The sequence below is a fragment of the Zeus faber genome (genome assembly GCF_960531495.2).
Source record: "Zeus faber genome assembly, chromosome: 1".
Classification (NCBI taxonomy): domain Eukaryota; kingdom Metazoa; phylum Chordata; class Actinopteri; order Zeiformes; family Zeidae; genus Zeus; species Zeus faber.
The window spans coordinates 2,300,747-2,316,405 of record NC_137193.1 but is presented as its reverse complement, the minus strand read 5'-3'; the positions used below and the strand labels follow the sequence as shown (position 1 = coordinate 2,316,405).

Here is a 15,659-nt window from a genome sequence, read left to right as displayed (position 1 = left end):
GGCGTCACACGCTTGGGCTCCAGCAGAACATTGAAAGACATTGTAAAGTGAACGTCCGCAGGATGTATTTAGTAGTATTTACACCGCAGAGGGACATCAGCTGCTGCTCCGCCTTTTACTTTCCTTTCTTCATCCAGCTGCGTGACACACTAACGGCCTTTACTACAGCACTACCACTACAGTACCACTACAGTACAACTACAGTACTACTACAGCTGCGTTACATACAAACGGCCTTTACCACAGAACAACAAATGCACTTTCAACTATTACTACAGTACTACTACTACTACACTACTATTCTTTTCTCACGTCAATAACTCTTGTATTCTTGTCTTGTATTTGAAAATAATCAGAAAATTCTACATATCCATTTAATCATGTAGTACTACACCATGTATACATCAGGTTATATATCCACCTTGCTATTTATACTACTACTACTACATTACTACTACTACACTACTACTGTACTATTTCTACTACTTGATGTTGACCTGTGTTTACTTGCAGGACAGCATCACTGACACTGACATGGAGAAGCTGGATATCTGCAACATGACTTCATCACAGGTGGTGAGAAATACCTTTGTTTTCTTTAGTAAACGCAGGCTTCTCACCAGGTCCTTGAGGTGCTTGAATTTCGTCCTCGGGAATCGAAGTTCTGGAATACCTTGAAAACAGCCGCTTTTGTGCTGAAGTGCGATCATTGGAAAGCGGTGATGTTCCCCCTGGTTTTATAAATCAGATCGTAACCTAATCAAACATTTCCTGAATCTCTTTTTATGATGTAGATGATGCCACGGAAATGTCGATTTAATCCAGCATGGTTGGAAATAGACACTTATAATAGGAGGTGACAATCAGAGCAATAATAATAATAATAATAATACTAATAATATATATATTTATAAAATATGCCAATATCAATACTCGATGATGAGAAGAAGATTATGTATTATCTATCATATATTTGAATTAATAAAGAGTAAAGTAAATATTTGAAAATAAAGAAGTAGTACTTATAAAATTACTTAAGTCCTTGAATTTCATTGAGTAATGGCAGAAGGAACCCTGAGTCAAATATCAATGACTTCATGTGTGTTGCCTCCTACGGCACCAACCTGCCTGTCAGACTGACACCGCCTTATCTCGAGGATTATAGAAACATTAAGCAGCAAAAATAATACATTTAAAACCACCCGGACCCTGATCACACAGCTGCACATTCCAGTGACATGTACAATGTCCACGTGCAATTAAAGGGACAAATCCATTATTCTTCATCCCAATAAACTCAGCGTTTCTGTACCACATCAACTCATGAGATACATTTCCAGGCATTACATATCCGTTCCTCGTTTCTTGTTATAAATTTGCTCGACTGGCAAAAAAACCCCAGCTCAAAATGAATATAGAATGATTGTCAAAACCGTTTGGCTCTGCGAGGTGGAATTTGACGTCATACTACTACTACTAGTACTAGTCTAGAGGTTTGAATGTTTTCCTTGTCTCTCTTTGAGCCTGATGATGGTTCATTATTACAGTCTGTTGTGAAATGTCATCATTTTATCTTCAAAGGTATTCTCAATTGGGGCGTCCTGGTGGCTCAACCAGAGAGGTGTGCACACCATACACAACGCGGGTTCCAATCCGGCCTGCGGCCATTTGCTGAATATGTTTCTAACCCCATTTCCTCCAATAAAGGCAAAAATAGCTGGGGGAAAAAAACAAACAAAATAAAAATATTTGGATTTTTGTGTGAGAAGGCCAGGCGAGTTTATTATTGAAGCATTAAAGTTGTTGAAGCCTGAACTCCAGCTCTACTTGCTATTTCATACCGTTCTCACACCAAAATGAGTTAAAAACAGGCGACACCTTTCCCATCGGCAGGAGGGATGGCGTTTCTTTCTGGTGCGTCACGTTCGACATCAGCAACACGCCGGAAAAGGGGCGTGTCGTGGTGCCAGTGTGATTGGGAGCAAAACCGTAGAGGAGACAGCAACGTCACATAAAACTGTAAAACCTGGGGGGAAAAAAGCATTTTGAGCGTGGGGGTTCTCCGCTCTGGTCACTGTCGCACTGCGCCACTCACAACATTCCACGGTCCCCCCTGCGGGAAAAGAGTCAATAACTTCCGATTTTGGATTCTAAGTGGGATGTGAAATGATGGAAAACAGGGATATTCCTGTCTGTTTGTGAGCCAGTCGCAACTTCAATGCGTGCCGCATCGCGTAGGTGAAATGAGCGGGTCGGCCCGGTGGTCCTGTTCACATCGGAGCCGATCGGAGGTGGAGCCAATTAAAACCCGGGTCTATTGCCAGGTCCTTTGACCCAGGGCAGAGACCCGGGTTTTTCCTTTTCCACTGATGACAAATGCCGGATGTGAGCGGGTGTTACCCGGTTTTTGGTGCGGTGGGAAAGGGGTTTTATTTCTTAGTTATAAAAGTCTGTGTGTTTGGTGCTTGCAGCCGGTGCTCCCCTACATCGTGATCACACACTCTGCAGCGCCGCTCATCTCGCAGCTGCAGGGACAAACCCTGACCACGCCCATCATCTACACACATCCAATAGGAGAGCAGCAACACAGGAATCAATCACACATCCAGCCAATGGGCATTCAGCAAGGTAAAGTACCTTCAAAGCAACATAAGAAGCATTTTTACACTAAAAGTGTCGGTGACTTGAGTTTTCCTCCCTGTGTTTGTTTGTCAGCGTTGCCTCCAGAGCTCCAGCAGCTCTCTGTCTGTAAAGAGGAGCTTCCCCCTGAGCAGCAGGAGGAGGAGGAGCCGGGGCCCCCGCACATTAAAGAGGAAGAGGAGGAGTTCCCCGTGAAGACTGAACATGATGAAGAGTGCGCTCAGTGGTCCCAGCTTCATCAGCGCCAAACTGAGGAGGAGAGAGAGGCAAAAGCTGTAGCCAGCACCTCAACTCAACAGATGGAAACACAAGTAGAAGAAATAGAAGTAGAAGTGGATCCCGAAGATCCAGCTGCAGCTTTAGAACCAGGTGGTGCCGAGCAGCTCCTCCCTTCACACTGTTCTGAACCTGAGACTGAAGACAGCGATGGAGGTTGGAAGGAGACCACAGAACCTCCGTCAGGTAACTGCTTGTTTTCTCTTGCTTAGTCATTAAGTTGGGTAAGTTTTTATTTAATCTCCTCACCCTATGTCTTAGGGTTAGCCCAGCGACCTTGCGATGGAGCCTCATTTCGGCTCCCTGTACACCGTATTCTATCGGTCACTTCCTAAAGCTGATGAACATCTGTGATCATTGGAACAAAGATTGACCGGTGAATTGGGATTTCCTCTGGTACAGGGGCCGCATAACTGCAGAAACCTCCTTCATCGGTCTTTCAATCTCATATTTCCATTCACCCTCACCCATCCACACAACCCTGCACTGCTTCGTCATCCAACACTTGTACCTCTTCTAGCAATGAAGCAGTGGAAGATGTTCATATCAGTTGGTGTTAAGTGAGTGGTCTACTTCTTCTGCTGACCTCATACAACAAAACATTAACCCGAAAACTGTGAGAATGGCTACAAATATCATAGCGTATCTGGCTAACATCGCTCCGTAACTACCAAACAGATCCTCCAACCAGCCGGTACATGAAAACTGCCCGTGTCCTGTGCCTTGAACTCATTAGGCACGCCTCTGGGGACGCCTATGGTGTCTATGTAAGTTGGGTTGTAGGGGTCATGTTCCGCAGAGCATAGGTGCCAGCTAGTGGCTGGGCCGGATCCTGCAAGTGGTATTTGAAGCATGGCCAGCGGGGCGACGAGAGCCACTTGGGCGCACAGTCCCTTCCAGCCACCGGGCAGGATGCTTCGCAAATGGCCACAACAGGCGAAGAACAGGTCCACTGTCCGACAGTCATGCTGCTACCAGGCGGAAAATGATGCTTCGTTGACCGGTGACGTTATCATGGGGTCTCCTATCCCCCTTTTTTAACTTCCCAGACCGTTACACAGTTTCCAGTAAAGTTCATCATGACCTTTGTTCCCTCTTCTTTATTGAAACATTCATTAGCATTCACATTCACAACATTCACATTCATTAGCCTCAGTCCCTCCTGGGAAGCAGGTCAGATGTCGCCCGCTGCACGGCAGTTCGACGTCGTCTCAGTAATGGATGGGCAGGAGCCATCGGTGTTGCAGAGGTTGTTGGGGCCATCTCTGAGGTTGTGAGGCCCCAGATTACCAAACCGGCTGTGGTTGCCACCGAAGTCGTGAACGACCCCGAAGGCGTGTCGGCTGTCGGTGTAGACAGTAAGAGCTTGCCGCCAGTCATAGTGTATGTTTGGTCTAGGTTTGGCAAAGCCAACGTTGGCGCCGTGCTGAGGGCCCTTTTCAGGTCCTCAAATGCAGTGTCCGCATCGTCGTTCCTTTGTACTTTGTCCTGTCAGTCTAGTTATCCAGTTATCCAGCTCCTGCAGTAGCCAGTGCACCCTAGAAATGACATAAATTGTTTCTTAGTGTGGGGGCGAAGTATTTTTAGAATCACCTCCACCCTCTCTGACCTATTTTCTTACCGTTTTCTGAGAGGACGTGTCCTAGAGAGGTCACTTCTGAACAGGCTACTTGTAATTTTGACTTTCCTACTTTGTGGACTTTTTTGCAAGGTATTTTAGCAATAACACTGTGTCTGCCTCACATGCTTGTTGGTTAGGGTAGCATATTAATAAATCATCGACATATTGGCTTAGCGTGCTTCCATGCTTGAACGTGAAACCATCAGGGTTTTCGTCTAATGCCACACTGAATACTTCAGGGGACTCCGTGTACCCCTGGGGCATGTGGGTCCAGGTGTAATGTTTACCATTAAATGTGAAGGCAACCACTGCTGAGACATCTCTTCCATCGGTATACTAAGGAACGCGTTTGCCAAATCAATCACAGTAAACACCTTCGCGTCGCCGGGTACTTGGGCCAGTATGGTAGTGGAATAAGGGACCACCGGGATGCGGCAATGAACAGCCTCATTTACCCCCCTTAGGTCTTGTACAAATCGCTTATTCAGTGTTACATGGGTAATTGGGGCATGGTATCACAATTCCTCTTTCTAACAGTGAGTCAAACAGGGGTACAATGCCGATCTCAGCCTCCCTTTTCAAAGGGCGGTTTGCATGGCCTGTATGAAGATTTTGGATGTAGTGGGGTAGCTCCAACCATCAGGCCCACATTGTGTTTGTCCTGAGCCCACAGGTGCTCGGGCAGAAAGGCCAGGATCGCCTCTTGAGCTTTTGTCAACACGCACTGTAAGAGCCCCGTGGTGGAGCCATACTCCTGTTTACTTGGCACCAGGTATACGGCTTGGTGGGCAAGGAACACCTAGTTCATATGTTCTCAGTAGATCCGGCCCCTGGGTGCCCACGGGGTCCTCCCGGGGCCATGGCCTCCCAATCCCCAGTCCGTCCAGCCGATCCGTCCACCTCCCCAGATCCTCACAATCCTGGGCAGGGTCTTTTCCTGTGGGGCATGCTTCCTGGTACATCGAAAAACTTCTTGAACTCTGTTTTTCTCTTCTTGAGAAAAACACTTGCCGTTACCCGTGTCTCATCCCAATAGAGATATTTTGCCCTTGCCAGGGTTGTCTCTTTCCCTTTCTCAAACCATTTACGCTCCATTTCAGGGTCTGCTTTGGCGGCTAAAAATACTGTCACATGTTAATCTTCTGCGGGCATGACATCTCCGGGACATACCCTATGGGAATGCCTTAATTACTCTGTCGTAACTGACCTCGGACCATCCATTTCTAAATCCAGGGAATAATACAACGAGGGTCTTGACCACACAGATTTATAGGGCAAACCGCTGTATAAACGACTGTTTCACTTGCCGGCCAGGGCCCTTTCCCTCCCTGTCCTCCACAAGAACAGGGACAGTGAAAGTCTCCACTCTTGGTCCCTCCAGCCCCGATGTTGCAAATAGTTTGCCCGTTCGGGGCCGGGAGGAGCATCAGTTCAGACAGCCGTATGACAGAATGCCCTGAATCTACCAAAAACTTTAACTTTTGTTCCATTACCAAGAGTGTGATTACGGGCAGCTCAGCGGCTGCTGTTATAGAAGAAAAAATACACACATGAGGCATTATGTTTTTCTTTTTCATTTTGTGGGGTCTCTGTGGTGCTGGTTGTGTGGTTGCTGTATCTCTACCTGGATGGTCCGCTGAGTGGTCGAGTGGTTGTCCTTTTTCAGCGTGTACAGCATGTGCGCACGCACTGTCCAGCTGGGCTGTTTCGTACCCGATGCAGGTGGTTTTAGAAGTTCGGCTGATTTCAGGTTTTAGTCCATCCAGGAAACAACACTCTCATTGTTGTTCATGGGGAGAGGGTTTGCTCCCCAAATCCCCCTTTGGGGAGTCGTCATTCCACTGGCCTGCCTGAATATGCCTTCCAGGCGGCTGAGATATGCTCCCGTCAGTTCATCGTCTTTCTGTGTACAGTCCCGTACGGTTGACCAGTTCACAGTCCGACGGAACAGCCCGTTGATGCAGTCCGGATACTGGTTGTGTCGGGCTTGTTTGTCTGCACCCTGTCCTTCCTCATCGACCCACAGAACGTCCTCCGGGAAATCCCCCCGGCAACGGTCCCAGTCTGCGCCAAGATTGTGGCGCAGAACCGAATTCACTTCTGTGAGGGTGGGTCGATGCGTACGGATCAGGGCACAAAGTCTTGGATGAAGTCTTCCGGGTCGTCTTTCTTCGGGTCTGAGAGGCTGTTAATGATCGCAACCACCTCCGCAGCTTTGTATGGACGGAAGACGTCCATGACGGCCCCGGCTGGGCCAGCGGGATCAGGGCAGGAGACCATGGGCATCTGGACGGTGATCGGGGCGGCCCGGTCATCCGGATCAGTCGTCTCGTGTTCCTGGGCTGCACAGCCTCTAGTCAGGACGGGTTTGCGGACGTAGAACGGGGCCGCGGCTGGTGGTGTGGTCATCAATGGCGGATACTGCGCGGGGGCGTCAGGCCCAACACTACAGCCAGCAGGGGCAATGGCCACGGTCCATCTAAGCTTGGGTCAACTTTGGGAATCTGGCCGGAGCTAGGGTTATTTTGCTCTGCAGATGTATTCACACATTTCTTCTCCCTTGTTATCGCTTCTCTCTCCCACATACCTCTTGGCATTGTTTCTTGTGCCGTTTGACCTTATTGTGCTAGCTTCGTCCTCCATCTATTCGTCTTGTGCTAAAACTACCATTTGTCGGGAAACCAAGTTTTTCCCAGAAGCCCAATGGTCCCACCATGTTTATCAACCATCATTTTTGCTGGACCTGTCCATTCAGAGGGGCCCTTTCATTTCGACCCAGACTTTCCCATACTGGCCGTTTACCGTTAACACTTACAGCGCCTTTAAACAAGAAGAAGAAACTTTAAATACATCCCAGGCTTATATTGAATTGTTGTACTCTCACCTTTACAAGCGTAGTTTGTTTGTGGATCTCATATCCTAGATTCTGTCCGATCAGCTTGACTCAGGCTTCACCTCCCGTTACGATTACGTCACGTCAGTTAAGGCTTCCCTGGTCCCAGACCATGGCCGTACAGTTCGACCTGCTACCAACGGGGGTGGTAGCTCAGGCGGTAGAGCTGGTGGTCTAGTGATGTAAAGGTTGCTGGTTGGATCCCAGGCTCCTCCTGCTAGCATGCTGTAGTGTCCTTGAGCAAGACACTTAACTCCTCATTGCTCCTGATGGCTGCGTCCGTCGGTGTTTGAACAATTGTAAGTCGCTTTGGATAAAAGCGTCTGATCAATGTAATGTAACTATGTAACTAACCTGTAAAGGAGATTGGGTCAGAATCTGGAGTTAGAGATCCTGTTCGTGAGGCCAAAGAATTGTCGTGGAAATTTCAGCCACTCAGGTGGTGGTCGATGCGTGGGGTGAGGTAGTTCAGGTTAAACAGAAAATACAACAACTGTAAGTTAGTCTCAAGTTTATTGTCCAGAAGATCACGATCAGCATGAACATTGATCAGTTTGAACATCTTCAATATCTCAGCTTAACAACTTGTAATTGTGACCCTCCCGACAACAGGGCCAACAGTACAAAATGTTCCTGTTGCTGTAGTAAAGCAGATATGCGGTTACAAGCGGGCATAGGGTTAGTTCAGTGTTTTCCATTACAGTTGCAACAATGATTAAGCTGTAAATTGAGAGCTTGCTCTCTCCGCTCAGCTCCCTCTTCACCATGAAGGTACAGTGCACGTAATCTCTTACCATCACTGTGAATATTACCGAGAGATCCCTTCACACCCTGCTCAGGTAAGCTGCTCTCTCAACCCTCTCAACCCAGAAGACACAAGCCACCTTTTTTCAGGTGAGAACGATGGTCTCAGACCTGTAGGTGCTGACTCCTCTTTACCACAACACACTCGGTCGCAAACTGTTCCAGTGCATGCTGGGAGATCACAGTCTGATGAGGCAACGGGGACGACATCATCTGCAAAAAGCAGAGCCGCTCCCCTCACCCCCACAAAAACTGGATACCCTCCTGCCCTCGGCTACATTTTGATTTCCTCCATGGAAACCACAAACAGAACAGGAGGTTTCCAACACCCACAGGGACGGGATTTGACTTAACACAGAGGATACCGACGCAACTCTTGCTTTTCAAAGCCAGGACGGAATCTGCTTCATTCCTCCTGCGTCCAAGTTTCCACTGCCCCCCATCCTAGCCTGCTGCCCACCGGGCACTGCACGCGACCCTGATGGCTTGAACTGCGGGTGGCTATTTGGTTGTTTCCCCAGGGTGGTCACACTCAAATTCAACTCATAATAGTTTTTAATAATAATAATTTGCAGCGTCTTGACCACCTGTTCTTTTATATACTGCAGCAGCTATACTGTATATTTTTGTAATCCACTGTCTTTTCTATCTCTTCCTCTCTTCTTCTAGCTGTGGAATCCCCTTTGGCCCAGACTCAGAGGTTTTTCTGCCCCGAGTGTCTGTCCTCCTTCACGTCTCAGCTCTTCCTCCACAAGCACATCAAGAGGAGTCACAGCGAGCTGTACGTCCAGCAGCTGAGGAGCGGAGGGATCAGGGCGGAGAGTCTCCTCCCCTCTGCAGCCTCTCAGCCAATAGGAAGCTCCGGAGCCGCCGGGAAACAGAAGGACAAAGCGAGAACTCACTGTTGTACTGAGTGTGGGAAAACCTTCAGCTGGTTAAATGAGCTCACCAAACACCAGCGTGTCCACACTGGAGAGAGGCCGTATCGTTGTGACCAGTGTGGGAATAGTTTCACCCAGTTAGGAAATCTGCAGACACACCAGCGTATCCACACCGGAGAGCGACCGTACCACTGCCGAGAGTGTGATAAGAGCTTCAGCGACAGAAGTGCATTAAGTACACATCAGCGTCTTCACACCGGGGAGAGGCCATACCAATGTGAACAGTGTGGGAAAAGGTTCAATACAAACGGTAACCTCACGGTTCACCAGCGCATTCACACGGGGGAGCGGCCGTACCAGTGTCCGCAGTGTGGGAAGAGCGTGGGCAGTGCCAGCGCTCTGAGGACGCATCAGCTGTTCCACAAAGGAGAGAAACCGTACCACTGTGAAGAGTGCGGGAAGAGCTTCTATCTCAGAAGTCACCTAAATAGTCATCAGATTATTCACACGGGAGAGACGCCATACCAATGTGACCAGTGTGGGAAGAGCTTCAACCGGTCCTGGCTGCTGAAGAAACACCGTTGCGTCCAAACTGCCGACTGAACCTCCCCGTCCTCATTGTAGCCTCTTTCAAACCAATCGAGTGTTTGGGTCTCAGTGTAGTCTCTGGGACATTATTTGGGCCAATCCCAATTTCCATCCCTTGGCTACGACTAGTTTTGGAGAGCCCTCGACTGGGCCGTGGCCCTTCAGAGCAGAGTCACAAGGCGAAGGGGTTGAAATCCTTACCCGGGAAATGGGACACGTTACGTCACGTCGCACATCGGCGGCGGGGCTCAATGCGTCCCGTCGACAGAGGTTTCCAAAAAGCTGGCAACCGGTGCGGTGTTACCAGCAGTGCAGGCTGTAAACACTGCACTCTGTTTCTTTTGCTGGTGGATTGGTTTTCAAGATTCATCAACGGGATGTGGAAATAACCACATAGTCACTCACAAATGGCTGTTTAGTTCTATTGACATCGTGGATATCAGTTTTTCTGAAATGCGTGTTGTAACGATCCAGTTAAATGTTCCTTTGCATCTACATTAAAGTAAGATATTCCAACGGACTTGAAAACAAATGACGCGCGATTATTTCCGCAGATATGGGCCTCCTACCCCGCACCGGAAGCCATGTTCCGTTTACACTGCCTGGGTTCACCAAGCCTTCTGGGAATTTTCTTCCACCGCTTCGTTTGGAGTCTGCGTCTGACAACGCTCCGTTTGGAGGGCCACTTGGAGGGCTAGGTGACCACTACCCCTGGATCCCAAAAGAAGCGGGACTCCCTACCCTCTGCGGGAGCGGCTAAAATGTTGGATTAGGGCCAAGTGGGGTGATTGGGATTGGCCCTTTATGTTGTGTTGTAAAGTGTTGCAGTAAAATCAAGTGTTCGATGTCCCAACAATCAGCACAAGTGTGCTGAGGTTAGTTGATCAGTGACGCCGTCGAGACTGTGCTGCAGACGCCGGTCCAGCACATGACCGACTTGTCTTTTGGAAACATTGGACTGAAGAGCACCTGCCTCCACTCCAGGAAAACTAACAGTGGTCATCAGCCAAGAGACGTTTCCAGGGTGGAGGTGCTGTGATGGCGGTGGACTCGATAGCACCCCGGACTCCTGGTGCTTGGAAGTCATGGAGGCGTCTCATTTAAAGTCCAGATAAGAACAAACAAGTCAGTTGTTGATTATAACGCATAACTTAACTGTGTGAAAATATAATTGTATAATTGCTTGTAATCTATTGCTGAATGATTGGAAGGTGTGGCTAATTTATAGCTACATCTTTCTGCTTTGCCTTTGTTCTGCAAAACACAGGTTTAATAAAATGTTCAAAACCAGCCTGAATAAATCATCCTTCTTCCTCCTTATTCTCACCTTTTGACTTTATTACATTAGACATTGACCAACACAGCCCTATTGTAAGCACCTCAACCCCTCAATTATAGTAATCCCATTTGCTTTGGAATAGGAATTCCCTCTGAGAATACCTAGACACAATATCCAAATTTTGATCGGCTCTTAATGTCCTGGCTTCCATTTAAATGAGTTTGTTTTTGCTGTTGATTGACCCAGACAAGGTGACGGTAAACAGACATGTCTGGGCTCTACTTGTCATCACTTCTGGCTAGTTTGAATGCAGGCATAATTGGGGAGATTTAGCATATAGGAGTGAGCTTGAAGCGCCACAAAACTGCGGACACATGGGAACACTGAAGCGTACATGTGAATGGGTTTGTTCACGCAAAGATGGAGAGCTACGGAGATAGATTTGTCAGATGAATAAATCCGTGTGTAAACCTGTAATCTGTAAAACACCTTCCAAAAATAGAAATAAAGATTTGTAAACTCATAAAAAATATTTTGCAAATATAAAACAGATCTGCAAATTCACCAATTCCACAAATGAAACAATATCGTTGAATACATTAAACACTGTGGAAACATTTTATAGGTAGAAAAGGGACAAATAGGGACGGGCGACGACCAGGACCCCAACGCCCCAAAGTCGTCGTGACGGGGATGATGGTGCGCTTCTTAGGATAAAATGAAATTGCAAGGAAAACAATGATCAACTATCACATTTTGTTTGGCAGGATGAGGATCCAAAAACTGAGAAGATCCACTCCACTCCATCCTTGCCAAATGAAGGTAACGTCAGGTCAATGGTCGCCTTTGGGTGTTCCATCTGATGGACTGGATGTCAGGAACAACTACCCACAAGTGTCTCTCAGCTAGATGACCTCTGGCCTCCCAGTCAATGTGGAGGATGTGTAACCCTAACCAAAAAACACACTTACACTTTCTTATTCTTAATTCTATTCTTCTGCTGTGATATACTGTTATATATGTATGTATGTATGTATATACATACTACAAAGAAGTATACATAACATACATTCTACATACCGATTGTACATATTACATATTGCTATATCCACATATTCCTACACATATACTGCTACATAAATTGAGATGAGACATGCCCATATTACTACACTCCAGTACATACCTAAACCTCTGTTATATAGGCTACATGCTGAGACATTCTATCATTATTAACAATAGTCACGCCTGACCTTAGGTCCAAAATGATCTCACCGTCATCGGAGGGGTGGCAGGAACACGTCCGCCATGTCATGTTGTGAAATACCCAGCAGGGGTCAAAGACACAGGGGGCTCCCTTTCCAAATGTTCAAGTTCAAGAGGTTTATTTGTCACATACATATACGTACGGTCATACATATATGCAGTGAAATGTCATGACACCCGGTGATTGCGCAGAATAAGTTCTAAAAATACTAAAAATACTAAAACGTGTGTAACCGACACGAGGTGCTCGCGCAGGCGGCTGCGAGGGGCGACGGTGCAGTCACTCTACAGAGGCAATGAAAGGCCAGAGCACATTCAACAGGATTTATTGACGAATGAATGAATAATGAGTAAAAATATGAGTATTTTTTTGTATGAACAAATAAATATCTTAATATGTCGTTTCACTAAATATAAGTATACTTGTATGTATATGTAACAAATAAACATCTAAATATGTAATTTACTACATATATGTATGCTTGTATGTACAGGTACATCTCATAAAATTAGAATATCATGAAAAAGTTCAATATTTTTGTCACTCATTTCAGAAAGTAAAACCCAAATATGATATAGATTCATTACACATAGAGTGAAATATTTCAAGCCTTTATTTCTTGAAGTTTTGATGGTTGTGGCTTTAGATGATGAAAAGTCCAAAATTCAGTGTCTCAGAAAATGAGAATATTACATAAGCTCAATATTTTAAACAGAAATTGATAAGTATGTTCATTTTTATGCACTCAGTACTTGGTTGTGGCTCCTTCTGCTTGAATGACTGCATGGAGGCGGCGTGGCGTGGAGGCCCTGCTCAGGTGTCATGGAGCCCAGGTTGCTTTGAGAGCAGCCTTCATGTCATCTGCGTTGCTGGGTCTGGTGTCTCTCATCTTCCTCTTGACAATACTCCATAGATTCTCTATGGGCTTCAGATCAGTCTGCTGGCCCGTCAAGCAGAGTGACACCACGGTCATGGAACCAGCTTTTGGTACCTTGGGCAGTTTGGGCAGGTGAAAATGAAATCAGCATCTCCATCCAGCTTGGCAGCAGTAGGAAGCATGAAGTGCTCTAAAAGGTCCTGCTAGATGGCTGTGTTGACTGTGCACTTGAGAAAACACAGTGGACCAACACCAGCAGATGACATGGCGGCCCAAATCATCACCGGCTGTGGAAACGTCACTCTGGACTTCAAGCCATGTGGATTCTGTGCCTCTCCACTTTCCCTTCAGACTCTGGGACCTTGATTTCCAAATGACTTGCAAAATGTACTTTCATCTGAAAAGAGGACGTTGGACTGAGCAACAGTCCAGTTCTCTTCCTCCACAGCCCAGGTAAGAGGCTTCTGACGTGGTCTCTGCTTCAGGAGTGGCTTCACACGAGGAACGCCACATTAGCAGCCCGGGCCTCGGGTCAGTCTGTGCGTTGTGACTCCCGCCTCAGTCCACTCCTTGTCAAGCTCCCCCAAATCCTTGAACGGGTTTAGCTTGACCATCCTCTGGAGGCTGCGCTCATCCCTTTTCCTTCCACTCAGCTTTCTATGAACATGCCTGGACACGGCGCTGTGTGAACAAGCAGCTTCTTTAGACCTTGAGTGGCTCAGCCTCCTCGTGGAGAGTGTCAGTGTCTTCTGGAATCACGTCAGCAGTCTTCCCCAGGACGCCGTAGCCTCCTGAGCCAGGCTGAGGGAACGTTCCCAGGCTCAGGAAACCTTTGCAGGTGTTTGCTGCTTTGTAACGGCATTTTAGCAGCTGCTCTCTTCATCCCATGAAGTTGTGGCAGAAACCTTCCTCATTCTGCCATTATCTGCACCAACCCATCTGTGCTCTGAATCAGCCACAGATCTCTTCACAGTACGATGATCACGCTTAAGTTTTCCTGAAATATCTCATGTTTTCATACCTCATCCAGGGCGTTGCACTATTTGAGGCTTTTCGGCAGCAGAGATCCTTTTTCTTTCCCATATTGTTGAAACCTGTGGCTGCTTAATAATGTGGAACCTCCTTCTTCAGTAGTTTTCCTTTAATTGGACTCACCTGGCAAACTAATTATCACAGGTGTCTGAGATTGATTCCAGTGATCCAAAGAGCCCTGAGACACAACACCATCTATGAGTTGAATTGAAAAACAAAACATTAAACTTAAATCCAATTTGCATAATCATTTGAAACACGGTGTATATTCCATTTTTTATTTACCTGAAAGCAACCGAATGGCAAAACAGGCATATCGGCAATTTTAGTGAGGAAGACAGCAATAAACACATTCAGACAAGGTCATTAAAATGTATACATTTTATAAATAATAGTATATATTTTTAATTTAACTGTATGATAGATAACATTAGAAAGCGGAACCTGTCATAAGTCAACCAATCCATCTCGTTGAGGACTGCTGAGCAGCAACACCCTCTGCCACGGCCGGTCCATCTGTACCGCTCCTGACTGGGCTAGGAGGAAGGCATCTGTTACCATGGTAACTAAGCTGGCTCTCAGGAAGTTTCACCAGAGAACTGAACCGGACGCTTATGACGTACTCAAGCTATTTGTGAATAGCCTCTCGGGAAGCCAACCGCAAAACTTGCTTCTGGAGCTCCAGCCGCAGAACAAAGGACAAATAATATCATGAGACTTTCAGTAAAACAGAAAAATAAATGACACGTGATGCTGCAGAAAAGCCTGACACATATCTCGGTTCCAGAATTGAGATCTGGCACATCAAAGGGAGCACGGGACACTTCTGAGCACTTCAGCTTGTGACGATTGTGGGGATCGAACTGTGGCCCAAGGTACACAAGTCGGCACAAACGGGTCCCGCAGGGTTTTCAGCGCGGGCCTGAGGAACGACTCTCAGGTGTTTGATGGATACGGCTCTGGATCTACACTGAGAACAGGTTGTGGTTTTAAAAAGGTCACAATAGGCGCGGGGAGGTTCAGTCGGCGGTTTGGAGGCAACGGTGTTTCTTCAGCAGCCACGACCGGTTGAAACCCTTCCCACACTGCTCACATCGGTATGGCGTCTCTCCTGTGTGAGTCATCCAGTGCTCCTTGAGATGCCCTTTCAAATAGAACCTCTTCCCACACTCTTCACAGTGGTGCGGCTTTTCCCCCGTGTGAAACAGCTGGTGGATCCTCAGCGCGCTGGCGCGGTGGAAACTCTTCCCGCACTGTGGACAGTGGTGCAGTCCCTCTCCCGTGTGACCGCGCTGATGTAGTTTGAGGGAGCCTTTGGTCTTAAAACTCTTCCCACACTGCTCACAGCGGTGCGGTGTTTCTGTTGTGTGACAGAGTTTGTGTCTGGATAAAGCACTCGCGCTGTGTAAACCCCTTCCACACTGTTGGCAGTGGTACAGTCCGTCTCCCGTGTGAAAAATCTGATGCGTGGTCAAAGCGCTTGAAGTACTGAAGCTCTTGCCAC

The 15,659-nt window shown here is 47.2% G+C and overlaps 2 protein-coding genes across 2 annotated transcripts in view; one reads left to right on the top strand and one right to left on the bottom strand.

Moving 5' to 3' along the window:
* LOC307228606 (uncharacterized protein) lies at positions 1-10,896 on the top strand. The gene is made up of 5 exons (XM_079998317.1): positions 1-42; positions 514-573; positions 2,472-2,628; positions 2,716-3,102; positions 8,904-10,896. Exons 2-5 carry the CDS (start codon positions 535-537, stop codon positions 9,716-9,718), a joined length of 1,398 nt encoding a protein of 465 aa, XP_079854443.1. The 5' UTR covers positions 1-42; positions 514-534; the 3' UTR covers positions 9,719-10,896.
* A 1,753-nt stretch (positions 10,897-12,649) lies between these two features.
* Positions 12,650-15,659, bottom strand: part of LOC307239118 (uncharacterized protein) — a 14,636-nt gene continuing 11,626 nt past the window's right edge. Inside the window, exon 5 of the mRNA XM_080012388.1 lies at positions 12,650-15,659. This exon is cut by the window's right edge and continues 561 nt beyond it. Coding sequence (XP_079868514.1) covers positions 15,175-15,659 — 485 coding nt within the window. The 3' untranslated portion in view covers positions 12,650-15,174.